General features: G+C 51.5%; 1 protein-coding gene across 15 annotated transcripts in view; it reads left to right on the forward strand.

Annotated features, from left to right (window-relative positions):
* The window catches only part of FHAD1 (forkhead associated phosphopeptide binding domain 1), a 126,776-nt gene that overhangs the window by 46,150 nt on the left and 52,832 nt on the right, over window positions 1-27,794 (forward strand). For 7 of the 15 annotated variants that reach the window (XM_066375129.1, XM_066375130.1, XM_066375131.1 and 4 more), the window contains exons 7-14: window positions 2,560-2,683; window positions 4,466-4,596; window positions 7,350-7,439; window positions 9,217-9,321; window positions 13,757-13,864; window positions 16,552-16,635; window positions 17,816-17,968; window positions 19,109-19,304. In XM_066375129.1, coding sequence (XP_066231226.1) covers window positions 2,560-2,683; window positions 4,466-4,596; window positions 7,350-7,439; window positions 9,217-9,321; window positions 13,757-13,864; window positions 16,552-16,635; window positions 17,816-17,968; window positions 19,109-19,304 — 991 coding nt within the window. The remainder of the gene's footprint in view (window positions 1-2,559; window positions 2,684-4,465; window positions 4,597-7,349; window positions 7,440-9,216; window positions 9,322-13,756; window positions 13,865-16,551; window positions 16,636-17,815; window positions 17,969-19,108; window positions 19,305-27,794) is intronic. The other 8 variants (XM_066375135.1, XM_066375133.1, XM_066375138.1 and 5 more) reach the window with 8 other exon arrangements.

Here is a 27,794-nt window from a genome sequence, read left to right on the forward strand (position 1 = left end):
GAGTGCAGGAGTCCCGGGTTCAATTCCCGGCCAGGGCACACAAGAGAAGCGCCCATCCGCTTCTCTACCCCTCCCCCTCTCCTTCCTCTCTGTCTCTCTCTTCCCCTCCCACAGCCAAGGCTCCATTGGAGCAGAGTTGGCCCGGGCACTGAGGATGGCTCCATGGCCTCTGCCTCAGGCACTAGAATGGCTCTGGTTGCAGCGGAGCAACACCCCAGATGGGCAGAGCATCGCCCCCTGGTGGCATGCCGGGTGGATCTCCGTTGGGCGCATGCGGGAGTCTGTCTCTCTGCCTCCCTGCTTCTAACTTTGAAAAAATACACACACAAAAAAATTACTCCAAGTACCTTTTATGGGAAAGTTGCATCTACCCCCACAGAACAGTAAGAGGTAAAAGAAACTTTTCACTCAGTTTCCAAAGCACAAAGGTACAAAAGCAAGAGGGTATGCGTGTTGGGGGCTGGGGGAGACAGTGACCTTTGTCATATACCTCCACCATGTCTCTGATACCCCAGGGAAAAGGTAAATGTAACTGCCCCAAATGTCATAGAACTCAAACCATGATGATGCAGGAAATGGGTCAGAAAATGGAATGAAACCTTGATGGTTCTATTAATTCTACCCAAGTAATGACAAGATTTTCCGGGACAGAAACCAAGAATGAAGATCATGAGCGCCATCTGGTGGCAAGGTCCTTACCTACATGATGTGAGCATGTCCCACCCCATTCATTTTTCTATGCTGTGCCTACAGCACACGACCCTTATAAGGGTTCCTGAATTTCCTCTTAACAATGATCGCACTGGTGTTAAAGTGACTCGAGACAAGGCTTACAAATGCACACAAAAATATTACCAACCTACCTTCCCCCAAGACAGACGAGAGAAGCTGAAGCAAAAACACACTGCAGCCTGACCAGGCGGTGGCGCAGTGGATAGAGCGTCGGACTGGGATGCAGAGGACCCGGGTTCGAGACCCTGAGGTCGCCAGCTTGAGTGCGGGCTCATCTGGTTTGAGGAAAAGCCCACCAGCTTGAACCCAAAGTTGCTGGCTCCAGCAGGGGGTTGCTCAGTCTGCTGAAGGCCCGCGGTCAAGGCACATATGAGAAAGCAATCAATGAACAACTAAGGTGTTGCAACACGCAATGATTGATGCTTCTCATCTCTCTCCGTTCCTGTCTGTCTGTCCCTGTCTATCCCTCTCTCTGACTCACTCTCTGTCTCTGTAAAAAATAAATAAATAAAAATTAAAAAAAAAAAAAAAACACTGCAGGTTGTCAGTGAGAAGACAGTCACAACTCACAGCCATGTACTGTGTGCCAGGCATGCTCCCAGCGCCTGGACATACAGCAGCTTATTAAGACCATTTTCATGGTCCTATCAGATTGGGACTACCCTCACCCCATTTAGAGAATGGAGAACGACACAAAGTCCAGCGTCCTCCCGAGCTCACACAGCCCGGCAGCGGCAGACGCGGAATGCGAAGGTCACCGTCTGGCTCCCGAGCCTGTGCTGTGCTTCAGAGCCTCCAACTTTTGAGGCTGGTTCCGAGGGCCAGGGGGAAGACCTGGAACCCAAACCTAGATTTGAATCTTGACTCCAGCTCTGACCAGCTGTGTGACCCTGGGCAAGCAGCCTCACCTCTCTGAGTCTCGGTTTGCTCACTTGACAAATGGGAGCAGCACTGGGACCTTTGGCCTCCAGTGGTGCTGTGACAGGTGATGGAAGAAGCAGCATCAGTGACCGGCTCTGTACGCCCCGGTGTGACCCCTGAGATACAAACGAGTGTTATCACTGGAGGGAATTAAATTCACAGCCTGCTCCCCGCCTTTGTATTTTTCTCTGCATCCAGTGGTACTGGATGACCTGGGGCCAAGGGCTCGTGTCCTTGTGACGGAGAGTTCAAGGTCATAGGAAGGTACACTAAGGGAGCAAGTTTCCCCAAAAGCAGCTGTGCCTAAGCCCCTGTGTGGACAGAAGGATAAGCTTCATGTTTTTTGTTTGTTTGTTTGTTTTTTAGTGAGAGAGAGACAGAGCCAGACAGGGCCAGACAGACAGGAAGGGAGAGAGATGAGAAGCATCAATTATTTGTTGTGTCACCTTAGTTGTTCATTGATTGCTTTCCCATATGTGTATTGACCGGGGGGCTACAGCAGAGCCAGTGACCCCTTGCTCAAGCCAGCAACCTTGGGCTCAAGCCAACGACCTTGGGCTTCAAGCCAGTGACCATGGGGTCATGTCTGTGATCCCACGCTCAAGCCGGATGAGCCTGTGCTCAGGCTCGCGACCTCAGGGCTCCAAGCCTGGGTCCTCTGCGTCCCAGGCCAACACTGTCCACTGCACCACCGCCTGGTCAGGCAGCTTCATGTTTTGATTACGGATGAAACGGTGGTCACTGAAGGAATGGGCCTTCTCCTGTCCCTTCCACTAGTTAGAACTACAAAGCTTGGTTTCCCCAACAACCAAGATCAATCTGACTTTCTGTCCAGCCGTGGAGAAGCAGCAGTGTGTCCTACAGACCCAGGCTGGCCCCCGCTGACTGTGTTGCCTCCGCCCACAGATCAATGCCCTACAGAAAGGCTACAGCCAGGTGTTGTGCCAGAACCTGTCCGAGAGGAACTTAGAAATCACGTCCCTGAAGAACGAGAGCGAGAACTTGAGGAGAGACAACGCCATCAAGTCTGGTGAGCTCCCTCTGGAGTCGGGCCTGAGAGCTGCCACTCTCCCCCGATACCAGTGCCACGGCAGACATGACCAGTCAACCACTGCAGCTTCCTCGTGGGGCGGCGCTGTGGCCCCAGAGATCTGCTCAGCAGCTCTTTCACCAGCAGGGTCAATGAATTCGAGTTTGCCCCTAAGAGAGGGTTATCACTATCGGTTCCTAGGGCAGGGCCTGGTAAATATTTGAGTCAATGTCATCTCTTAGCTAGATGTTCTCCTGAGCACGGCCTCACCAGGAGAACACAGGACGCTGTGTGGCTTGGGCAGTTCCAAAGCCAGCTTGCCGTGACCACAGACTAGCGTGTGGACCCCGTGGGGTCACCGCTTTAAAGCACTCATTCGCTTACCCATTTCACCCTAGCGCGCCAGGGCGCAAGTGAAAACGTTTTTCTAATCTATCAACAGAAGTAGCCTCATGCCCAGGAGCTGGGGTAGAGGAGGGCCTGCCAACGCAGGGTCCAGGCCACAGCTGTGTCTCAGCCCGGAGTCCTTGATTCCTTCAACATGTTTATCGAGCCCCTACTAGGTGCCAGGGCCTGTTCTGGGTGCTGTGGGGAGAGCCCTGAGCGAGAGAGCCAGATCCCTGACCTCACAGGACATGCATCTGGGAGTGGGTGACGGACAGAAATAAGTAAACAGGTGAATAAACAAGCCCATTTCAGAGAAAACAGGGCAGCATGCTGGCAAAGTGTTTCAGGGGGTTAATGCAAAGGGAGAGTAGCTTCGCGGGTAGGCAAGGACAGGTCTCTAAAGGGGTGAAAGGGAAGAGCGGAGAGATCACAAGTGCAAAGGCCCTGCGGCCAGAGCAAGCTGGCTGTGTTGGAGGTGAAGGCCACTGGGGCCGGAGTGGTGGGAACGGGGGCTGCGAGGCCAGATGGTCAGCGGAGAGGTGGGGCTCGCTCTCAAGGAGGACTCTAGGTCGTACTCTCAGGGTGATATGAAGCCACTGGGGTTTTTTAAACAGAAAATGACATGTCTAGAGACCTGAAGAGGATGGGGTCATTAACAGAGGAAGAGGAAGGGAGAGCAGCAGGTATGGGGAGCAGGTCATGAGTCTGGGGTGGGCATACTGCTCTTGAAGTCCCCGATACCCAGCAGGAAGTGTGTCCATTGCCGGGAGAGCTCAGTGCAGCATGGAACTGCGTGTAAATCACCGTCTCTATGTGAATCTCTGTCCTGTGCCTGAGGGCCAGCCTGACCACTGTCTTATCTTCTGCCTCAATCTTTACATACACACACACCCCCTTCCTCCACCCCTCCGACCCCACCCCACCCTGTCAGGCTCTGCTCATGCTCCTCTCTAACTTAGAGTATCCTAAGATATTTGCAGGGCAACCCATACGGGCCAGGTACTCCTCTGGGCACCAGAAACATGAGGAACTCACGGGCCCTTCCTTGCCTTCCTCCCCGACCGCTGCTTGTCACAGCTCATTCATGCTTCAAGCCTGTCTCAGACCTCTACGTTTGATCCTCCTAACCACCAGCATCAGCATCCCCTGGGTCATCCCCTGAGCCTCAGGCCCCAGCCAAGACCTCCCGAATCGGACCTCCTGTGTCAACAAGACCCCAGGTGTTCCGTGTACACATCCAAGTTTGAGACGCATGGGACTGGGTTATGCTGCAGTAACAAACAGCCCCCCGTTCTCAATGGTCCACAGTCGGCTGGTCACAGTGGCGATGACTGTAATCCTTATCGCCTCTTTGACATTCTCTTTTTTTTGAAAGTTCTTTCTTTTTTTAAACAGGGATGGTGTCCTCTTTGCAAAAAGACATGTTAGCAAAGGATGAGCAAGTTCAACAACTCAGACAAGAGGTGAACCAACTAAAAAGTGACAACAAAGAAAAGGATCACCAGCTGGAAGCCCTCAGCTCCAGAGTGAGTGTGGTGTGATCCTGGTTACCAGTCATCAGGATAGAATAGCAGCTGTCATTTGCCTTGGGCCCAAATGTCCCCGCCTTCTCTGACACCTGTCGAGAGGAGGCCCATGCCCAAGGGCTCCGGGAGGAGAGCCGCTGGGTGGGTCACCTGGAAAGACTAAAAGCTGGGGGCTGAGTTCTTTGCAGCTTTTCAAGAAGCAGCATGCGTGTGGCTCAGAATAAGCAAGAGGTGTATTCAAATCTGGCAAACGTTTTCTAACACCTGTTATAAATTAGTTTAATCCCAGCAGCAAACCATGATTAGCATTTCTTGCCACTGAGAGGCTTAGCATAAAAGCAGATTGGGATCCCTCTGTGAGCAGGGACCACATGGGCTTCACCCCCGGCCCAGTCACCTCTGGTTGTCATAGCTGCCTTCACAGCAGGACAGCCGAGGGTCCAGATGTGGACGTGCATGTGGCTCTCACCCCGGCCCTTAGACCTCAGTGTGTGTCCGAGTTCCTCCAGGTAAAATGGGCCTGTGAGGCGAGTTAAGAGCTTTTTAACTATAACTTTGACTATTGACAGACTTTGCGTTCAGTCCTCATCCTGTAAGGTAAGATTTCTTTGTATTCGTATGATCTGTTTCGATGAGGCAAAGTAAAACCTAAAAGCTTTAGTCTCAGGTGGCATCCCAGATGCAAAGCGGCTGCCTGGTCAGCTGGCGGTCCGCGTGGGTGCCCTGGTGGGAACAGACCTGAGGTTCCAAAGAAAAGGCAGAAGCGGTGTCTGGTGCTTAGTACTAGACCTAGTCCAGAGCTGGTGACCTGATCAGGCGTTGGGTCAGAGAGATCAGGGTCCAACCTCAGAGCTTGCTTTCATTGTAACTTATTTGGCCTCCATTTCTCCATCTGTGAAATGGGGGATAGCAGATTCATTTTTCTAAGAAGTGGGAAGTCGGTTTTAATTGTGTTCTTCTGCCTCTGCCCCTGGTCCTCCGCCCCGCCAAGCTCTCTGCCTGTTTCTCCGGGACAGATTGACGGCCTGGGCTCCGGGGAGCAGGTTTGTGTGGGGTGCGCATGCGTGCACGTGCGTGTGCGTGTAGGGGAGGGGGATGGGTTGTACAGCTGATGCTAAGTGGGAGAAATAGGGGGCGGGGGAGCAGGTTTGTGTGGGGTGCACATGCGTGCATGTGCGTGTGCGTGTAGGGGAGGGGGATGGGTTGTACAGCTGATGCTAAGTGGGAGAAATAGGGGGCGGGGGAGCAGCACCTGCTAGGCTATTCTCCTTCCTCAAATTCGTTTGGATTATTTTTCTCCCATGTCCCCTTCCTCCTCGACCTTGGAATGAGGTCTGCCTTCTTCTCTAGCCTGTGCCCTCGTCCATCCGCATGTGGGCTCCCCACCACCAAGGGTATCGCTTTCGTGAACATTTGGGATACCGACCTTTTTTTAAATCACGTATTTGATGGTGTCAATTTTAGAAAATAAGTAGATGGCATTAAAAAAGCAAAATGCTGCCTGACCAGGCGGTGGCACAGTGGATAGAGCGTCGGACTGGGATGCGGAGGACCCAGGTTGGAGACCTGAGGTCGCCAGCCTGAGCGCGGGTTCATCTGGTTTGAGCAAAAGCTCACCAGCTTGGACCCAAGGTCGCTGGCTCGAGCAAGGGGTCACTCGGTCTGCTGTAGGCCCACGGTCAAGGCACATATGAGAAGGCAATCAATGAACAGCTAAGGTGTCGCAAGGAAAACTAATGATTGATGCTTCTCGTCTTCTCCATTCCTGTCTGTCTGTCCCTGTCTATCCCTCTCTCTGACTCTCTCTCTCTGTCTCTGTAAAAAACAAATAAATGAATAAATAAATAAGAAAACAAAATGCTGCCCCAAGAAATCACCATTAATATTTTGATTATATTCTTCTAGTCTTGTTTTTACATATTTATGAGAAGTGAATAATTTATATAGTTATATCTTACAGTGAATTTATACACATCTTAAAATTTTAAATGCTTACTAACATCTTAAAATTTTAAATGCTTACAAACGTGTTTTCCCATGTTAGTAAATAAAAGCTTTTATCATTGGTCTTAAAAGCTACACAATATTTTCCTGGGTGTACACAGTACAAATAAAGCAGCCTCCTATTGTCGGACACTCAGGGGTTTGTTTGTGTTTTTGTTTTAGTGTGGCTAACAACGCTGAGAAGCACATCCTTGAGTCTATGGATTTGCTGACTTCTCACTGTCCTTACGATACATTTCTAAAGTGGAAATTTCTGGGTCAAAAAGGCCCATCTTTCTGCTCTAAATGCCTGTTTCTGAACCGCCCTGCAGAAGGGCCGATCCATCTACCCTTGCACACTAGGGCAGTGGTGTGTCTTTGAGATGAACCCTGCCTCGAGCACTAAGAACCGTCCAAGTTCACGAGTGAGCTCCGCCCCATCCCTAGGCTCCTGAAAGCCATGCTCAGCGGGTCCCAGAGGAAAAACACCCCGTTCCTCTACCCTGAGGACCCAGACTCTGCAAAACTGGGTTTTTCCCGTGAGGTGACTCACTGGCTTTTGAAAAAGAATTTCGGTGCTTTCTTCCTCAAAACTCATGAGCAGCATGCACTAGGGGCTGCCATGGGATCCCACGTGTCTGTCAGACACAGATGGTCTGGCCTCTCGGAATTTGGGGGTATGACTGGTCATGCTCTGAGAGGCCAACGTGGGGACATGGGACCCCCAGGCAAACCTACAAGGCTTTGCTGTCTTTTTTTTTCCTCTATAGTGCTCAGTGCTCAAAGAGGAGTTAAAAAAGGAAGGATCTCAAAAGGAACACCGGGAAGCCCAAGAGAAAGAGTTAAAACTCTGCAAATCTGTGAGTTGAACTTCCTCACTCCTTCCTCATTCCTGGGCATCCACAGAAAGAGTCGTCAGCCCATTGGGCAGCACAGTGCTGGGCTCGATGATGGTTGTTGTTGAGGCTGTCTCGTGATTCTTTGATTTGCTGCCTCTGGGAGGACATGGCGGGAGGACCATGGACAGCACTCTCCCAGGATTCTCTGGGCATGGGCTTCAGCCCCCTCACCGGGTTTCTCTTGGAGCTCGGCTGGGGTTGGGATAGGAACAGCGACAGAAGCTGGCCAGGAGGTCACCACCTGCTGCCAAAAATTCACTGTGGTCCCTGCCCCTGGGCTTGTGATGTCCAAATTATTATGTTCCAGGGTCACACTTTTATCATAGAGATGGGCCCTATTACTGATACAAAAGTTCTTCCTTAAGTAATTTAATTTAAATACATTCATTTTATACCATTTTGTAAAAACAAAAATGCATCATTTGCCTTTTATAGAAGGTGAATATAAAAAAAATACAGTGAAAATATGACCATTAAAAGGAAAATGTTTAGCCTGACTGGGCGGTGGCACGGTCAATAGACCATTGGACTGGGACATGGAGGACCCAGATTCTAAACCCTGAGGTCGCCAGCTTGAGCATGGGCTCATCCGGCTTGAGTACAAGCTCACCAGCTTGAGCGTGAGATCATAGACATGACCCCATGGTCGCTGGCTTGAAGCCCAAGGTCACTGGCTTGAGCAAGGGGTCACTCACTCTGCTGTAGCCCCCAGGTCAAGGCACATATGAGAAAGCAATCAATGAACAACTAAGAAGCTGCAACGAAGAATTGATGCTTCTCATCTCTCTCCCTTCCTGTCTGTCTGTCTGTCTCTATCTGTCCCTCTCTCTCTATCTCTCTCGCTCTGTCTCTATCACAAAAATAAAAGAAAAGGAAAGGAAACGGTTCAGCTCTGGCCAGTCGGCTCAGGGGATAGTGTTGGCCTGACTTGTGGACATCCCAGGTTTGATCCCGTCAGGGTACACATGAGAGCCAGCCATCTGCTTCTCTGCTACTCCCTCTCCTCCTTTTCTCTCTCTTCCCCTCTCACAGCCAGTGGCTCAGTTTGTCTGAGTGTCAGCCCTGGGTGCTGAGGATCACTTGGTTGATCCATGTATTAGCCCCAGATGGGGGTTGCCGGGTGGATCCCGGTTAGGGCGCATGCAGGAGTCTGTCTCTCTCTTTCCCCTCCTCTCGCTAAAAAATATAAATAAATAAATAAATAATAAAAATAAATAAGTAAGTAAATAAATAAATAGAAATGAAGCTTCTCCCACATCACCAGGCATACGGTTCCCATCTGCTGGGAAGCACAGTGCCTTTGACACAAGGAGTCATGCTCCTCTCCACGTCGGACACATTCCTGTTCTCTCCTGGTGGGAAGGAAAGAAATTTGCATTTTGTTCTCCAAACAGCCCTTATTCAAACTGATCTCAAAAATATACCCCAAGAGAAGAGATTCCAAGGTGCTGTTGGATATCTCACTTTGTTTAATCCAGGGTACACGCTGATTTTCAAACGAGACTAATCATTTTCATTTACCCCGCACTTTCATTATATCAACTGAAAGAAAGAAAGTCTACTTTGCTCTACAGATGTACAGTCTCCTCCAGGGGATGGAATTTAGCTAATATCAGACTAGATTTGCACCTTAATGAACCCGATGAAACGAGTTCTAGAGATTCAGCCCCTCCAGCCCATCGGGGCTGAAACCCTACACGCCATCAGGGAGGGCAAACTTTCGTTGAAACTCTTTCAGCAAATCCAAGGCATGGAGAAAGAAGTGTGGAAGCTCAGGGAAGAGTTGAAGAAGAGTACCACGGAGCAGAGTGTGATCTCTAAGATGTTCCGAGAAAAGAACAAGGTACATCCACAGCCTGCTGGCCCAGTGACCCCTCTGGGCCAGGCACCCCATACACACATCATCTCCATTAATTCTTAACACTGACCCTGTGTGGTCTATGCTGGTATTAACCCAACTTTACAGTTGGGAAAATTGAGGCTCTCAGGGGTAGAGGAAGTTAGAAGCTACCCAGGTTTACTTAGATAAAGTAGATGTGGCAGAAATTTGAATCCAGATCTGTCTGACTCCACAGCTCTAATGTGTGTAACCACTACCCTAGACTGCCTTCAGATCTTTTTATTATTATTATTGAGAGGTGGGGAGGCAGAGACAGACTCCCACATGCACCCTAACCAGGATCCACCCAGCAAGCACCCTACTGGGGAATACTCTGCCCATCTGAGGCCACTGCTCCGTTCTTCGGCAACCAAGCTATTTTAGCACCTGAAGGGAGGCCATGGAGCCATCCTCAGCACCCAGGGCCAACTTGTTTGAACAGTTCGAGCCATGGCTGCAGGAAGGGAAGAGAGAGAGAGAGAGAGAGAGAGAGAGAGAGAGAAGTGGGAGGGGTGGAGAAGCAGATGGTCACTTCTCCTGTGTGCCCTGACTGGGAATCGAACCCAGGACTTCCACGTGCCAGGCTAACACTGTACTGCTGAACCAACTGGCCAGGGCTGCCTTCAAATCTTAACTGTAAAATTACTCAGACAAGAATTTCTCCATTAAATCAAGTTTACTTGTGATGTTGTTCAAACTGCAGTGCTCTTATTGATCTTCCTGTCATAGTGCTTGTCAGTCTTTGACAGAGGCATGTTTTTTAAAATCTGTCATGATCACCTGACCAGGCGGTGGTGCAGTGGATAGAACGTTGGACTGGGATGCTGAGGACCCAGGTTCGAGACCCCAAGGTTGCCAGTTTGAGCGTGGGCTCATCTGGTTTGAGCAAAAGCTCACCAGCTTGGACACAAGGTCGCTGGCTTGAGCAAGGGGTTACTCAGTCTGCTGAAGGCCCGTGGTCAAGGCACATATGAGAAAGCAATCAATGAACAACTAAGGTGTTGCAATGAAAAACTGATGATTGATGCTTCTCATTTCTCTTTCCTGTCTATCTGTTCCTGTTTATCCCTCTCTCTGACTCTCTCTCTGTCTCTGTAAAAAAAAAAAAAAAAATCTGTCATGATCGTGGATTTATGTATTTCTTCTTTTAATATCATCAATATATGTTTTCTGTATTTTGAGGTTGTTACTAGGTACATGTAAATTTGGAATTTTAGTACTTCCTGTTGGGGAAAAAAAAACCCAACTCAAAACTTTGATCATCTTAAAAATGTCCCTCTTCATCTCCCATAAAGTCTACCTTGTCATTAATACATCGCCATCGGCTACACTGGCTTTCTGTTGGTTAGGGTTTTTATGGCGTATCTTTTTCATAATTTTCCTGTCAATCTTTGTTTTAATTCTCCCCCCCGTCTGAATAGCATGTCATTTTTATAAAATCCAGTCTGACAGTCTGCGTCTTTTAGCCCACTTATATAAAATGCAGTTGCTAGTATACTGGAGTTTAACTTTATCCTCTTGCTCAGTGCCAGCTGACCTATATTTCTTTTTCTCTCCTTTCTTGTGTCCTTTCGAGTGGATGGTTTTCTATTACCATCTTGTCTCCATTAGCTTGGAAATGTTTCACTCTTTCATTATACTTTTAGGAATAATAAGACAATAGCATTCACCCTTGAGTTACAAAAATCCGATATTAACTGAGTTTTTCACTCTCTTAGTGGTCATCCTAAAGACTGTAATATGCATTCCTTTTCTTCTTCTTCTTTTCCAAGTGAGAGGAAGGAAGATAGAGAGACAGACTCCCACTTGCACCCTGACCGGGATCTACCCGGCAACCCCCATCTGGGGCCCACGCTCTACCCATCTGGGGCCATGCTCGCAACTGAGCTATTTTTAGCATCCAAGGCGGAGATCCCACGGAGTCATCATCAGCTCCTGGGGCTGATGCACTCAAACCAATCAAGCCATGGCTGCAGAAGAAGAAGAGAGAGAGAGAAGGGGAAAGGGGAGGGGTAGAGAAGCAGATGATCACTTCTCCTGTGTGCCCTGACTGGGAATTGAACCTGGGACATCCACATACCAGGCCAACATTCTACCACTGAGCCAACCAGCCAGGGCCTATAATATGCATTGTTGACTTAACCAAGAGCCAGTATCAACTGATTATTATACCCTTGACAATGCAACAGCTTTACCTCCTCCAGATGTATCTGTCAGTGTGTCATTTTTTTTCTGTCTGAAGAACACCCTTGAGTGTTCTTTTCAATGTAGTTCAGTGTGATGAAACATCTCTCAGATGTGCATGTATGTCTGAAAATGTATATTTGACCTTCATTCTTAGAACACATTTGTACGAAGCACTGAATTCCACGTTAGCTATTGTTTCCTTTCAGCACCAAATACATCTTTGTAGCGTCCTTCGGTCCCTGCTGTTCCTACTTTGAAGTCATTGCTAAACCTAACTAATGCACCTTTGCATAATCTCTATTTTCCTGGACTGTTTTTAAGGTTTTATTTTCCCTTGATTTCCAGTCATTTTATTATGATTTATCGAGGTGTGGATTAATTTTATTTACCTTGCTTGGAGTCCACAAGCCTCCCTGAACCTTCAGCTTGGCGCTCAGCATTAGTTCTGCCCTCATGCTGTATACCACAGAGGCAGTGAGGTGCTCCTGCAGGCTCCAAGCAGGGGACCGATACGACTACGTTTGTGATTGATAACAATGGTGAAAATGATAGCTACGATTTCTCATGTATTAGGCCAAGCATTTCGTCCCTTTTCACCATCCCAGCAGCTCTATTGACCTAGAAACGATCCTTTCCATTTTACAGATGAGGAAATCGAGGCTACTAGTTACTAACGCAGTAAGTAGCCCAAGGTCAGTAAGTGGCAAAGCCAAGGTCGGAAGCCAGGTGGCGTCTGATACCCATGACTGTGGCATAGCCACTGGCCACATGTGACTGTTCACGTTGACATTTATCAAAATTAAATAAAATTTAAAATTCATCTCCTTAGTCACACCAGCCACACATCTCAAGTGCTCGATGGCCGGACGTGGCCAGCGGCTGCCCTGGTAGACAACTTAGACACGAAACATTCCCGTCATTGCAGAGTTCTGTCTGACAGAGCTGCACTACAGCTTGGTGACCTCACTGTACCGTGCAGAGTGTTCTGGAAGGAAGTAAAAATAGAGGCAAGGAGGCCAGTTAACACAGGCCAAAGGTTCTCCGTGCCTGGCCGGGGCTGGCACAGGATAGGAGCGCAGAAGTGGAGTGGACATGAGGGGGTCGGAGCGGCAGGCGTGGAGAACACTGGGTGTGTGAGACGGAGAAGGGGGGCAGCTGGAGACGACCCCGAGGCTTGGGGTCAGGGGCGGGGTGGGGGGACAGGAGGGCAGGTCTTTATGGTGGGGAATATAGGTGAGAGCAGAGTCCAGGGTTGGACTTTGCTTCCATGGCGTATGGGAAAGTCTGCTGAAATAGCAGTCAGAGCACGTTCAGACCTGGGAGGGTTGTTTATGGAGGAACCTAGGCCCAGAGAGGTTGGATGGCTTTTCCAAGATAACTTAGCTAGAGGCTCTTCCACTGGCCCACGCTGCGCAGATGTAAGCTGCAAAGGGCTCTTCTGGGTCTTTTATTACATTTGCGTGACCCTCCCCCCTTCCGCTCTCTAGCAAACAGTTTGTGAAGTTGTTTCAGTTCAAAACCCTTTGATTTATTTAGGAGAGTTTGCCTCATTTCCTGGTAATGCCAGCGCCCTGGGCTCAGCTCGTGCTCCCGAAATGTTTCTTGTTCAGCAACGAATTGAGCAGCCGCAGTGTCCTGTGATGGCCAGCAGAGGGTAGCACCGAGCACTCCCAAGCTCTCCTCTACAGTTGACTGTTACCCAAACAAGGGGGAATAAATCTGCAAGCTTCCAGACTTGAAACACCTTCTCTTACAGGCTGTGATTCTTTGCTTAGCAGGCCTCCCAGAGTCGGTTCCAGAACCTACTTATGAAGAACTATACTAGTCTAACCACTTTGAGTCCCCATGAAATCTCCAGGAGACAGTATTGGTATCATCATTCCCATTTGACTGATGAGAACACGAAGTCACAGAACAGGGAAATAACTCTCCCGGGGCCGTACGGTTTTCTTAGGGAACCGAGTGGGATTGGAGTCTGCGGTCCAACAAGCACAGTTAAGCCCAGGATGCAGAGCTCGGCCCTTTTCCCCAGGAGCCGGGTCCTTGTGCGGCTGTCTCTGCCCCGTGCACACCTATGACCCCTGCCACAAGGGCTGCAGCTGCCCCCTTCCCCTGTGGGACTCCCCCGGTCCATTAGGCCTCCTAGAGGAATCTCACCAGAGCGCATTATGATCACATTAGCAGCGAGTGCCCACTTTCGTCACCCTTTCAGGTTGAAGACAAGCTTCAGGAGGATTCCAGAAGGAAATTGCTTCAGCTACAAGAAATGGGGACCAGAGAGAGCCTCATTAAAGTCAATTTGGAAAGGGCAGTAGGTCAGGTAGGCGTGCGTGCTCCAGAGCCCCCTTCGCTGGCCCACGTCCCTCGGGGATGTTCTGCGCCCCAGTGGCTGGTGGGGGTGAGTGAGGAGGTAGACGGATGCGGTTGGATTCTCCCATTGATCTCGTGGGCAGAAGCTTTGTGTGTGTGGCTTCCGCCTCCCAGTGGACGGCCTCCCGCCATCCCTGAAAAGGCTTTTCCTGCTGGGAAGCTGCCCACTCTGTTAGTTCGCCATTGCCCTCTCTGATGCCTGCCCCAATTAGCCAGCCCCGCTGGTCCCCCTTGGGAAGGGTCTGCGCCTCTTGACCCTGATGGTGTTTCTAGTCTTTTCTCTCGAGCAGTTGTCATCTGACATTTACCACTGTCTCTCCTCCCCGGGGGGCCCCCAGCAGATGTCACTGTCAGGGTCTACAAGGAAACGCTCCTTTCCTTCAGAGAGTAAAACCCCAGAATGGCAGAGCTCATGCGAGACAGAGAAGTCTCTGGGCAGGGCGGCGAGCAAGCCTGGCCCGGCAGGGCTGGGGGTGCCATTCCTCTGGTGCTCAGGCCTAGGACGGCCCGCCGGCCCCTCCCTTACACGTGGCACTGATGGGAGGGCCAGAACATGCAAATGAGACTTCACCAAAGGCCCAGGGAGAGCCAATGGGAAGCCAGGATGGGGGCACTGACCCTCCAGAATATGGCCTACCAAGGGCAGCCCACCTTGGGCTCCTCCTCAAGGCGGCTGGTCTGGCAACCATGGCTCCAGAGCATCTCAGACTATTTAGCATCTACATGTGCTTGTGCTTTTTTTTTTCTTCTGGGAGGGAGGGTCCAGCATGCTGCTCCATGGATTCACAGAAGGGTCTGCGAACCACCAAAACAGTTTAAAAACTGTAATCCTAAGGGTCCTTCCATCCCACCCAACCCAGCCCCCCAAAGCCCCTGCCTTTGGTAGTGTCCAAGCCTGACCCAGCAGTGTGACCAGGCTTTTTCAGAGGTACCCACAAGTTAAACAATGATGCTGACTCTTGGGCAGATTTTAAAACTCCTTCAACAAACGTCCACCGCCATCACCCCAGGTCATTCGTCCTGCAGGGTGCCCATCCCATAGCAAGAGCGGAGGGCCTGCCCATCTGGGCTTCGCTCTGTGCACCTGCGCTACCCCCCCCACCCCCCTGCACTCGGCACTCCCCAGCACACACCTGATCTGAGGGCATAACCTGGGCCACTTGCCCAACTGCCACGGTGCTGGTTCTGACTCGAGGAAGAAGTTATCTTGGAGAGAACCCTCAGAGACAATGTGATTCCTCCAGGTCTAGACACAAGAGAGAGAGGGGATGAGCCCCAGCTCAGTCCCCAGACTTTCCCACCCCGACCCCTAGTCTCTGCTCTCTATCTAAGATTCACCACCCCCCCCCCAGACTCCAGGACCGAGCCCATCTTCCGAGAGAACCTGTCCCTCCGCCCCTGAGCAGTCCCATAGGGTGCCTCTGGTGGTGAGGGGGACCATCACTCATAGGCCCTCTCTACATAACTCCTTCCTTGGGCGAGTTAGGGCCCTCCCCTGGGCTGTGACAGCAGAGAACGGCATGGAGTGCATCGAGCCAGCCCTGTCGGCTGGTGGCAGGCCAGCCGCAGCGACGCCCCCAGGAGATCCATCACTCCACTACTTGGTTTCCCAGAATCCCACAGTGTGCAGTCCACTCCTGTGTCTTAGAACCCCTTGACTTTTAAGTTGATTCAGTGGCCTTTCTGGTCCCTTCAGGACCATGCTGGTAAATTTCCAGGTAACCTTGGACTTCTTTGCCTCCTTTCTCATGGAACCTGGAACACCTCGAACTTGTAATGCTCTAACTAGGTGTCCCCAAACTACGGCCCGCGGGCCGTATGTGGCCCCTTGAGACCATTTATCTGGCCCCCTGCCGCACTTCCGGAAGGGGCACCTCTTTCACTGGTGGTCAGTGAGAGGAGCACTGTATGTGGCGGCCCCCCAACGGTTTGAGGGACAGTGAACTGGCCCCCTGTGTAAAAAGTTTGGGGACCCCTGCAGCCGTGCTTTAATTTAATCATTTCGCCAGCCGCAATCTGAACACACCAGCACCAAGGGGGCACTCACGAGCGGGTTGGGCTGAGACAGAGGAGCCTTGATAGACATTTCCATTCACAAGCGTCCAGCGAATATTTATGGAGTGTCTCAGTCCCTGGGGATACAAAGAGGAATGCAACAGAGTCTTCAGGACACGTATGGTGCAAGGCACAAAATGGCAGAAGGGGGTGAGTCCTGTCCCCAGGCACCCTTGCTGATTACACAGTTTACTTGGGCTGACAGCCTCAATATTTATTTCACAGTCTGGTGCCAGCTTAGCAATTACAGCAGAGAGCTCGGGGCCCCGGGCTTCCCACTGGGTCATTGGCAGCGAGTGGCTCTTCGCAGGGCCTGAGACGTGTGTGCGCTGACCACACGCATCCGCCGGGTTAGGCAGGCAGGCCTCAAAAGTAATTAAAACCTGATGTTCCCTTCCCTTCTGTGGGCGCTGCCCCTTCCCGGCAGAAGGGGAGATTTTAATAACCTGTCATGACCAGGAAGCGTGCACAGATCCTCCTGACTGGCTTCTCCTGGCCCCTGGTGAGGGAAGTGCCAGCCCCAGCCTGGCCCCTGCAGCCCCCACGGCCTCACTCACCTGCTTGTCTCGCTTTGTGCTGCAGCTGGAGCAGTTCAGGAGTCAAGTCGTCAAGGCCGCCTATGGGCGGGCGAGGCTGTTCTCGGACAGGCCCGTCAGCGACCAACAGGTTCGTCCGGCTCTCCTCTCTCTTCTCCGGGGAGCTGGGACTGCAGACTCTGGGAGCATATGTCCCTACATTTTGTTGGTGGCACACATTTTTCACACTGTTGCCACACCATAAAGATTTGGGGGTTTTTTTTGTTTTGTTTTGGTGGTTTTTTTATAGCAAGAGAGAAAGAAAGATAGATAGGGACAGACAGACAGGAAGGGAGAGAGATAAATGAGAAGCATCAGCTTGTAGTTGTGGCACCTTAGTTGTTCACTGATTGCTTTTTCACATGTGCCTTGACCAACTCGGCTGCAGCCAAGCCAGTGACCCCTGGCTCAAGCCAGCGACCTTGGGCTTAAATCAGCAGCCTTGGGCTTCAAACCAGCCACCATAGGGCCGTGTCTATGATCCCATGTCCAAGCCAGTGATTCTGCACTCAAGCTTGTGAGCCTGCGTTCAAGCTGGATGAGCCCTTGCTCAAGCCGGTGACCTCGAGGTTTTGAACCTGGGTCCTCAGTGTCCCAGGCCAATGCTCTGCCCACTGCGCCATTGCCTGGTCAGGCCATAAAGATTTACTTGAATTTTATGAGATTTCCTGGCTTCCAAAGTAAAAGCCAGTTAAACTGCCTTGCAATGTTTCTGTGAAGATCAGATTAAATCACTCAGCATACTTCCGATTGCCAGGCAAGCACGCGTAACCTTCGTTAGCTCTGTGACCAAAGGGCTGCCCCACTACAGATGGCGCGTCCTGGCCCGTTCCCTCTGGAGAGGAAGGGTGGCCGTGAGGACGGACTTGTGGCTGTCGTGACGGCCTTGTTAGCTTCCCAAATCACTCTTCCCCGCCCTCTGTGGCCATGCGTGGGTAAAGCACACATGCCTCTGGTTAGCCACAGGACAACCTGACCGCTCTAGGAGCCCGCAGCATCAGGCTGTGTCATGAATCACTACTACAAAGCAGAAAAATCTGGAACACATGAACAGCAACAGCACAGGCCTTGGGATCTTAAAAACCACCTCCGACCCCGGGAAACGGGATGTGTCCCCTCCTAGACGGAGCCATCGCGGAAACCTGTCAGGACCTGCTTCCTCGTCTACAGAGACGGGACAGTGCCCCCCAGTCCCCTCCTCCCGCAGCCTCCCTGTATTTTAAATCCTTTATTATTATTATTATTATTATTTCTTTCCTTCGTATCACCAGTTATTAGAGAAGATTACCCAGGTCACCGAGGACAACATCAACCTCCAGCAGAAAAAGTGGAGCCTGCAGAAGGAGAAGCAGCTCAGCCACTCGAAACAGGAGGAGATCACCGAGAACATCGAGAAGCTGAGGCTGTCTCTGGGCAGCTGCCAGGTGGCCCCTTCTCTGCTTTTCACAAATGCCCCCTTGGTCTAAATCTGCGCTTGGGAACCTGTCCGGCCCTCGGGCCGCAGGCTGGGCAGAGACGCTCTGCTGCTTTGCCCACCTTGTCTCTCGCTGGAGAGGCTTGTTTGGGAACAGAAGGCAAAGGACCTCAAAAAAATGCCTCCAGGGGAGCTTGGTGTGGCCAAAGGAAGGGATGGCACAGATGCTCCGAGTACTGCCGGGGCAGGAGGAGGTCACTGCCCCCCGGGGGGATGAAACGGCCCCGGGTATTTCCAGAGAAACCATTTTCTTTTTGACCCAGCCTGGACAGGACAGGCTGTTCTTAGCCCTGATTCCTTTGACTGAGGAGAGTGTGGGTGGAGGTGGGGGGGGGGTCTGTCTGGGCCCGCACAGCCCCCCCCCCCCACGGTACTACTGATCAGAGCGGGCAGCTGCTCCTGTTTCCCTAGAAATCAGCAGCTACTATTTGGGGAGTCTGTGCAAACATTGGCTCGTCAGCTCTTTCAAATCAGGAAACTGCACTTTCTGACCAGCCTGTATGTTGATGTCAGCAGGACTTCTGACAAATAAAAATAGCCAAATTCAGTTCTCATTTCAGCCAGTTGTCCTTGGAAATTTGGCTTTGAAGTTGAATGGACCTACGTGGGGTCTCTTTGGCCACCAAAAGTCCACGTGAGAGTGTCAGCAGCATCAGTTTCCCCCCATGCCTGACCTGTGGTGGCGCAGTGGATAAAGCATTCACCTGGAATGCTGAGATCACCGGTTCGAATCCCTGGGCTTGCCTGGTCAAAGCACATATAGGAAGCAACTACTATGGGTAGATGTTTCCTGCTTCTCTCCCCTCTTTCTCTCTCTCTCTCTCTCTCTCTCTCTCTCTCTCTCTCTCTCTCTCTCTCCCCCCCCCCAAAAAAAAAATCAATAAGTAATATCTAAAATAAAACTAAAGTCACACCCACCCCTGCGGAAAGGAAAAAGCAAATGAAACTGGACGGGGCCATCGCAGCGCAGCTGACACGTGGCACTGCCCGCTTCACGGCAACGTCAGGAACATCGTTCTTCTCAGGTCACGTCAGACACCCTTCGTGGTGACAGTGGGCTCCTCACGATGTCGGTCTCGTCTCCTTCCAGGCGTGCATGGGAATGTCCTGCGGCAGCAGCGACCTGAAGAAGGAGGTGGAGCTTCTTCAGCAGCTGCAGGTGAGCCCACCTGTGTCTGGGCTCCAGAAGGTGGCGCTGGACATCCTGCGCCTGTCGCAGTCCTGGCTGGAGGACACCGAGCGCCTCCTCAGGGACGTTGGGATCCAGCTGTCCAGCTCCGACAAAGGTATAACCGGCACCTCCCCTTTCTCACGTCGCTGCGTGCCTCTGACGTGTCGCGTTGGCCCTCCTCACGGTGGGACATCTGTCGGGGAAGGCTTCCTAGGCGTGCGGCCCCGTCTCCCCTCCTCCGGGCTGACCTCGCTTCTCCACTGGAGAAGTGGTTTTCCTGGAGAAGAAAAACAAAAACAGAAACACCTGAGACGTGATCACTGAGTGAAAAGCGAGACGTGACAGAGGCCAAAGGGAAAATTAAATCAAAATCGTCCTCAATCTTCTCTCTCGACAATAACTACTGTTATATGTATATAAACGTAAGATAGGTTTTCTCCTGTCGAGTTTGGAACGCACGGAGAGTTCCCGCCCGCCCTCTGCCCCGACGCGGGCACGGCCCCTCTCACTATCCACATCAGCTCCGGGTGGTATGTTTATTGCAGCTGACAAACCTTCACGGACGCCTCGTTGCCGTCCGGAGTCCAGACTTCGCACCGGGGTTCACTCTCCCTGTCGTACGTTCTGTGGGTTTGGACAGCTTTCTGATGATAGGTGTCTGCCACCGTCGAGCATTTGGACTATTTTCTTGCCCTCAACGTCCTCTGTTCTCTACCTACTGACTCACCCCTCCCCCACCACACCCCCGACCCTGGCCACCTCTGATCTTTTTATTGTCTCCGTAGTTTTGCCTTTTCCAGAGTGTCATGGAGTTGGAATCGGACGATGTGTATGTAGCATTTTCAGATTGGCTTCTTCTCACTTACGAATGAGCGTTTACGTTTTCTCCGCGTCTTCTCGCGACCTGATAGCTCATTTCTTTATGGTGCTGAGCTATGCTCCCTTGCCCGGAGGGACCGCAGTTTGTTCATTCTCCCTCTGGACAACTTCCTGGTTGCGTCCACGTTCGGGCAGTAATGAATAAAGCTGCCCAAACATCCACGTGTAGGTTTTTTGTGGAAAATAAGTTTTCGGCTCCCTTGGGGAACTAGCCAGGAGTGTGATTGCTGGGTTAGGGTGGGCATTGACTGAAAAGTCACTCACAGGAACATTTTAATGGTGGCAGTTGCTACAGTTGAGAAGTGCAGGGCTCTGACCTGGTCAGGGAGAGCAGGGTGTCTCCAGGAGGCCTAGGAGTTATTTGCCAAAGAGGGGAGGGGAGGGGAGGGGAGGGGAAGGGAGAGGAGGGGAGGGGAGGGGAGGGGAGGGGAGGGGAGGGGAGGGGAGGGGAGGGGAGGGGAGGGGAAAGCAGCGGTCTGGGTAAAGGGCGCAGGGTCGGGGTCGGGGGAGTACAGAAGGCACAGGGGCTGAATTTAGAGATGGGGCAGGCCGGGCCCGCGAGGGAGGTCAGCAGAGGCTGTGTGTGTCCCCCGGGGGCTTGCAGGGCCCGTGAGGGAGGTCAGCAGCAGCTATGTCACACAAGGGCTCACAGGGCCCAGGGAAGCAGTTCTGCTTGGTGCTAAGAGCAGCGAGAAGCCCACGAAAGGTTTCAGGTAAAGAACTGATGGAACAGGCTTGCGCTCAGAGACAATCAGTCATCTTGGCCGTGAGTGGGAAATGCATTGGAAGGTGGCCAGCATGGAACACCAGTTAGGAGGCTATCACAGAGCTGACGGTGGCTAGCACTAGAACATGGGTGGGGATGGAGAAAGAGAGAAGCTTCCTGGGGCATGTAAGAGGTATATCAACAGGCCTGGGTGTGGGATTGGCTATGCATGGAAGAAAAGTGACAGAGAGAAAGCCCGTCAGGTTTCTGGCTGTGTGATAGGACAGGTGTGGTTCCTTCACCAAAATCTAGAGTGGGAACCAAGTTTGAGGGCAAAAATGAGTGTGAGGTGCCTGTGATACTTTCAGCATGAGGCACCAAAGACACAGCTGTCACCCTGGATGTCTGGTCTGGAAATAGGTATTAGTGATTATACTCAGAACCCAGAGAATATGTGCCACTTAGTGGGTACTTAATAAATATCTATGGAATGCATGGATGGATGATGGATGGATAGATGAATGAATGGAGGCTGGGTGGATAGATGGATGGATGGATGATGGATGGATGGATGGATGGATGGATGGATGGATGATGGGTGGATGGATGGATGGAGGCTGGGTGGATGGATGGATGGATGGATGGATGGAGGCTGGGTGGATGGATGGATGGATGGATGGAGGCTGGGTGGATGGATGGATGGATGGATGGATAGATGGATGGATAGATGGATGAATGAATGGATGATGGATGGATGATTAAAATCATATGTGTGAATGGTATCACTGAGTAAGAAATAATTTAATAAGAAGGGAGAGCTCAGGACCACATCCTGAAGAACTCCAACATGTTGAAGGTTGTTGAAACTCTTTGCCAAATCACCCTTCAGTGAGGCTGCATGAGTTTGGCATTTTTACAGCAATGAATGAGAATAGAGGAGTGATTTTTCAACTCTCACGATTCTACATCCCCAGCCAGGATATCTTTAAAGTAAAGTAATTCAGAAGGTGGTGTGAAGTTCTTCAGGGAAAAAAAAAAAAGGAAGAGAAAACAAGATTAACTTTTATATAAGTGCCTGCCCCTCACACGCAGCGTAGAGAAGAGGGGGCTGGTTTCTTCCCAACCGCCCAGTGGCCCTCCAATCCCAGTTCTGTTGTTGCAACCAAAGCAGAGTCTCAAGGCTGTGTGAGATCAGGTGAAAAGTGACCGCACTTTCAGCTGTTTTCAGGATTTGAACTAAAATAGAGATGGAACATGATCTCTAGGAATAGCGGGGCCAACCTCTGTGTGCGCTGTCCCCTCCCCCTCCAGGACCTGCTAGTCATTGTAGCTTCTGTCTGTAAGTCGAGTCATATGTTACCATAAAGAAATGTGGGTTGTAAAGTGAAGCTGTTGGGCCAGCAATTCCAGAAAGACTATTTTAGGCAGTATTTCTCAGACCCCGCGTCTCCACAGAGCCCAGAGTCCTGAGCAATGTGAAACAGGTCTCTGCAGGTCCCTCCCGCACTACTGTGCACTGTGGGTGTGTAAGGATGGGAAGAAGAATGGTGCTCCCAAAAGAAATGTCTCTTTTCTCAATGCCCCTTCCCCCAACTAACATCTCTTGGAATACTGCTCCATGGAGCACCAGTTGGGAAAACACAGACTGTGTTCTAAGAAGTCAGAGAAAAAGCGCCTGACCTGTGGTGGCGCAGTGGATAATGTGTCGACCTGGAATGCTGAGGTCGCCGGTTCAAAACCCTGGGCTTGTCTGGTCAAGGCATGTAGGGGAGTTGATGCTTCTTGCTCCTACCCCTCCACTCTCTCTCTTTCTTTCTCTCTCTCTCTCCTCTCTCTCTATAAAAATGAATGAATAAAATCTTTTTAAAAAGTCAGAGAAGAAGCATGGAGGGTGATAACAGAAAGGTCAGTGGGTGGGGCCCATCCTTCTTCTAAAAGGCATTTATCTCTCGGCATAAGCAATAGTATGGCAAGGTCCCAAAGACTAAAAAAATAAGAGTGAGAGCGATGAGCTAGAGTTCTCTATATAGTCTCTATATTAAGTACGACTGTACCAAATTCCTAGCACACAGCCGTCTATCTACGCAAGGATGGTGATGGTGATGATGATGATGACAATGACAATGGGGAGGAGGATAATGGTCGTGGTGGTGATGGCGGTGATGATGAAGTGATCATGATGGTGGTGATAATGATTAGATGGTGATGGTGATGATAGTGATGATGGTGGTTATCATTCATTACTGAACACTTATATTCTAATGGCTCTTCTAAGCATTTTTCAGACATCTCATTCCATCCTCTCACTAACTCTCTGAGGCAGGTGCTCTTATCCTCGTTTTATAAATGAAGAAACTGACTCCAGAAATGTTTCATGAGTATTTTACCATGATAAGGTGACTCAAGGAACTTTCCATTACAGAGGCCAGCAGGGCGTCCCATCCTTCAGCACCATCTGCACACACTCCTAAGAGCCTTCTGTGTCCACAGTTCCTGAGAGACGGGCAGGCCCATGGTTTCTTTAGCCCCTCCCGGGCACTTAGAGCTGTGCTTATTGTTTCACAGGTATTGTGTCCTTTTATCCACCCATGACCCAATGGGCTAGGGACTGTTGTTGCCTTTATTTTGTAGGTAAGGAAATTAAGTCTCAATAACATTAAAAAACTTGCTCAAGGTCACACGGCTGCTACGTGATAGTGTCAGGACTCAAACTGAGGTCACTGTGATCCTAATGCCTGTGTCTCTTCTGTGACACACACTCTCTCTGAGGATCTGGAAGGAGACCAGGTACATGCCCCGTTCTGGAGGACAGGTTCTGTCATTAACTTGGGCAGAGACAGCAGAAGGTGAAGGGTACCCAATGCACACCAGGAGCCATGCCCAAGGAGATCCCGCCTGCATACGGCAGAACAGTTCCGAGTCTGGGCTTTAGAGACCAGCCAAGCTCTGAGTCTCAACTGTGCACGTACTAGTTGTGTGAGAAAATTCCTTGACTTCTCTGTGCCTCTGTTTACCTGTTTATAAAATGGGGGTAAAATCTCATCACGTTTAGTGAGGATTGAAGGGTGTGATGAAAACACACATTGCAGAGCATGGGTCACAAACCATTAATGAATGTGATCTGCCATCATCATCAGCCTCAAATATGTCCCTGTTGATTTAATGTGGCCTAAATGTGGTGGCCACCAGACGGGCGTGTGCAGTCGGTACAGCCCGGCTTGCTCACACGGACGGAGGTGGCTTTACCGGCAACTCCCGCCCCGTCTCCATTTGGCAGCCAGTGAGATGTTCTTAGCCGTGAGCGCTCAGTTGGGTTGAACCCAAAGAAGCCCTTTCCAGGCCTCCTTCCTGGACTTGACAATGGGCCGTGTGTCCCAGCTGCCAAGTGGCAAAGCTGGGACTCCATCCAGGTCCCTCTGATTTCAAAGGCCAGGCTCTTAACCGCCATTCTACCTGCCTTTTGGAATGTTGTCCTGAGAGATAAAACCTACCTAACGAGCTGGGTTTGTAAAACCTGAAATAAGTTCCCCAGGAGAAGCCAGGCCCTGTAAATGGAGAGGGAAGCCCCTTGCCTTGTCGGGCGACCTCATGAGAGGCCCAGACGTTGGAGCGGCTGCTGAAGACCTGATTGGCGAAGGGTTAGCTGTGTGGCCCCGCCAGGAAGATCAGAAACACTGAGGGGCCTTGAGATTCAGTTCTCCACTCCTCCGCCGGGCTCCTCCGCTCCCTTTGATAAGGGAGAGAATGGACTCGACATTTTTCTTTGCAAACTCAGTTTTTGTGTCTACTTCTGCGACACTTTGTCACAAACAAAATTCTCCCCTGCATACACAGAAAATCATTCTTTCTCTGCTATCCAGTATTTTTTAAGTGAAAAAAAAAGGACATTGTTGTACAATATGTATAGTTATACTCCCATTTTTGTTTTCTAAAAATGTCAGTATCTGACCAAAAAAAAAAAAATCTGGAGAAAAAGACATGAACATTCTCCCAGCAGCTCGGGCCTTTCCTTTCACTCAGTCGTTCCACACTCTGCTGTGGGCCTACTGTGTGCCAGCCACAGAAGGCACAGCAGTGAACACTTCCCACGTGCGATTTTTGCAACGTTGGGGTTTTGTAATAGGCACATATAACTAACTTTTGTGGCTAAGAATATAGGGAAGAATTGTTCCTTCTCCCAAAGAGAGAAATCTCATGATTACTGTTCATCATCGAATCTAGAAACATAATCACTCATCCCCACGTCCCCTTCAATATCCTTGACTCCCTCCTGTCGCCAACCCTATCTGGAAGTTGCCCGTGATTTGATCCTTCCCCTCGGGTTCCTGGGTCACAGGCTACAGCTGAGCACAATCCCAGACCCATCCCACTGCAGCCAGGGCAAACCCAAGCACTCGCCTGGTCCTTACAGCCCCAGCCAACGCCCTCAGGCCATCTCTGTGCCCTCCCAGTGCACCCCTCCCCACGCGCACCTCACACGTGCCAGCCCAACCTCCACTCCGGAGCCTCCAGTCTGTTTTAAAAGAGCATGGCAGCACTAGGTCTGGGTTCTGCTCACGAGACCTGCAGCCTAACCCTGCGGAGTGTCTCTCGTCTCACCTACACGTACAAACGCATTTCCTAGCTGGGTCTTGTCTAATGACGAGGAAATGTCATGTGTCAACTCCTGGCCTGGTGCCTGGCACGCAGCAGGTGCTTAATACTTGATAGCTGTGATGGTAGCATCGAAATCCCCCGAAGGTTGCCTGGGCGGAGATGAAGGTCCCCCTCTTCCTCCCTCTCTACCCACCTCTCCTCCCGTCCCCCCATCTGCCCCGTGGTGCTCTCCTGCCCTGTGTCTCCCCTCTTCTCTCCAGATCCTCCCAGAGAACTGTGCACGAGGTCCTGAAGGGTGACCTCCGTCTTTGGCACCTTCGGCCTCTCTCTCCCTCTTACTCCTTCTCTTTACCATCAAACATGCTCTTTAAGATGGCGATTTTTCAGTGGAACCCACTGCTCCTTTAGCAGCTTTTCTGATACCCGCTCTCCTGTCTCCTCAATGACAGAGGTCCCCCGACTGCACGGCCGACGTCCTGCTCTGTCTTTGCCTCTTGGTTTTGCCCCTGCCGAGTAACAGCCCGGAGCCCCTGCACGGCCGGCCCCCGCTTCCCCAGGCCTGTCCCCTGATGGTCTCTGCTTGCTCCCCGCAGCCCCTTTCTCCACTTCCGGCCCTACCCGAGAATCTCCCGCACTGCAGCCTCTGGCCTCCCCTCGTCTCCTCTCTCATGAAGAAACTCCCCACGCCAGGTGCCTCAGTGGCCCCTTCCACGCAGTGATGGCCACGTGGACATCCCTGCATGCTGTGCGGGGCGGCCAGGGACAGGAGTGCAGGGTCGGTGCCATGTAAGGGAGCCCCACCAGGGCCACATCCACCAGGAGGAAGGGGACTCCTTCCTAATTCGTGTGGAGACTCTCTGGGTGAGGTGGGCCGGTCTTGCCGACCGAGCATGCCCGGCTCTCTGCTGACCAGCTCTCCCTGGAGTCCTAGCACCCCGAACGCAACACGTCAGACACTGAACTTAGCCGCTCCTCTCTTCTCCCCAGCCGCCTCGTCACCCCAGCCTGTCTGTCTGACAATGGGGCCACTGTTCTGCTCCTAAAGGAGGCTGCCCTCTCTCGTTCTTTCTCCCCATACCTGTTTCTCCCGCCCTGGTTTGGAACATCAGCGCTGAAGACCTGGACGCCCCTAGGCTCTTAGCCACGTTCCCTGCCTCTAACTCAGAGGAGGGGATTTTACCACTAGGAGAGACACCTGGCAGTGTCTGGGGGCATTTTTTTATTATCACACTGGGGTGGGGGTGCTCCCGGCACCCGCTGCGAAGAAGCCAGGGTGCTGCTAACTGCCCTCCAGGGCACGGACGGCCCCACGCCCGACATGTCAATAGTGCTGCCATTAAGAAACCCAGCTAACTAGCACCTTCCCCCAGCTATTTTTCTTGGGGGGAAAAACATTCTTTATCAAGCTAATTCCCTGCTCCGTCCGCAACTGAAATAGCAGTGACCCAGACCGTGGAGTCACACCAACTCGAGCCCAAGTCCAGGCTCGGCCGTTGGCCAGCGGAGTGACGTTCAGGAGCCACAGCGTCTCTGAGCCCAGCTGCCTCGTCTGCGAAGTGGGCGATGGTCGGACCGTACAGCGGGCTGATGTGTTGATTGCCTACCCGAGGTCCGGGCACGTAGGATGTGCTCAGCACATTTCGGTGATGTCTCAGTGACGTTGACGCGTTTTAGGCTCCTGTTCTAGGCCTGCCACACGTGGGGCCAGCCTTCCAGCCCAGCTCTGCCTTGAACTCCTCCACCTCCCGCCATCTGCTCCAGCCAGCTGTCTCAACACTCTCGGGAACAAGCTCTGCACCCCCGCACCCCACCGGCCTTTGTTCCCCCTGTGACTTTCCCACGGCTGTTATAACAAACTACCACCAACTCAGTGGCTTAACACGACACATACAGTGTTACTCCCTTATAGTCCAGGAGGCCAGACGTCCAAAGTAGCTTCCCCGGGCTGGAGGCTCCAGGAAGGAATCTGCTCCCTCGCCTGTTTCAGTCTCTGGAGTTTTATTCTTTGTGTCTCACAGCCGGGAGTGTCACATCTCCAAGTCTCTCTGCCTCTGTCCCACTACCTGCTCCTCTGTCTGTCTGTAGTCAAACTTCCCTTTTCCTCCTTCTTCTAAGAACCTGTGTGGTGGTACCGGGGCCACCCCGAGAACCCAGGACAGTCCCCTCATCTTAGGATCCTGAACTTCACTGCATCCGCCCAGTTCCTTCTGTCCTAGAAGGCAGCGTTCAGGGACCCCAGGGACCCCAGGGACCAGGACCTGGCTGCCTTTGGGGCCTTCACTCAACCCCCACATTCTGAGATGCTCGCCCTTCCTGCTCTGAATTCTGTCCATGCCCGGTGGCTCCTGGCCAAGTAGCCCTCTGCGATCTCTCCTCTTCTGAGACCCTCACACTCTTCCCTCCAGACCTCCTGCCTTCAGCAGT

The sequence above is a fragment of the Saccopteryx leptura genome, chromosome 3 (assembly GCF_036850995.1).
Source record: "Saccopteryx leptura isolate mSacLep1 chromosome 3, mSacLep1_pri_phased_curated, whole genome shotgun sequence".
NCBI lineage: Eukaryota > Metazoa > Chordata > Mammalia > Chiroptera > Emballonuridae > Saccopteryx > Saccopteryx leptura.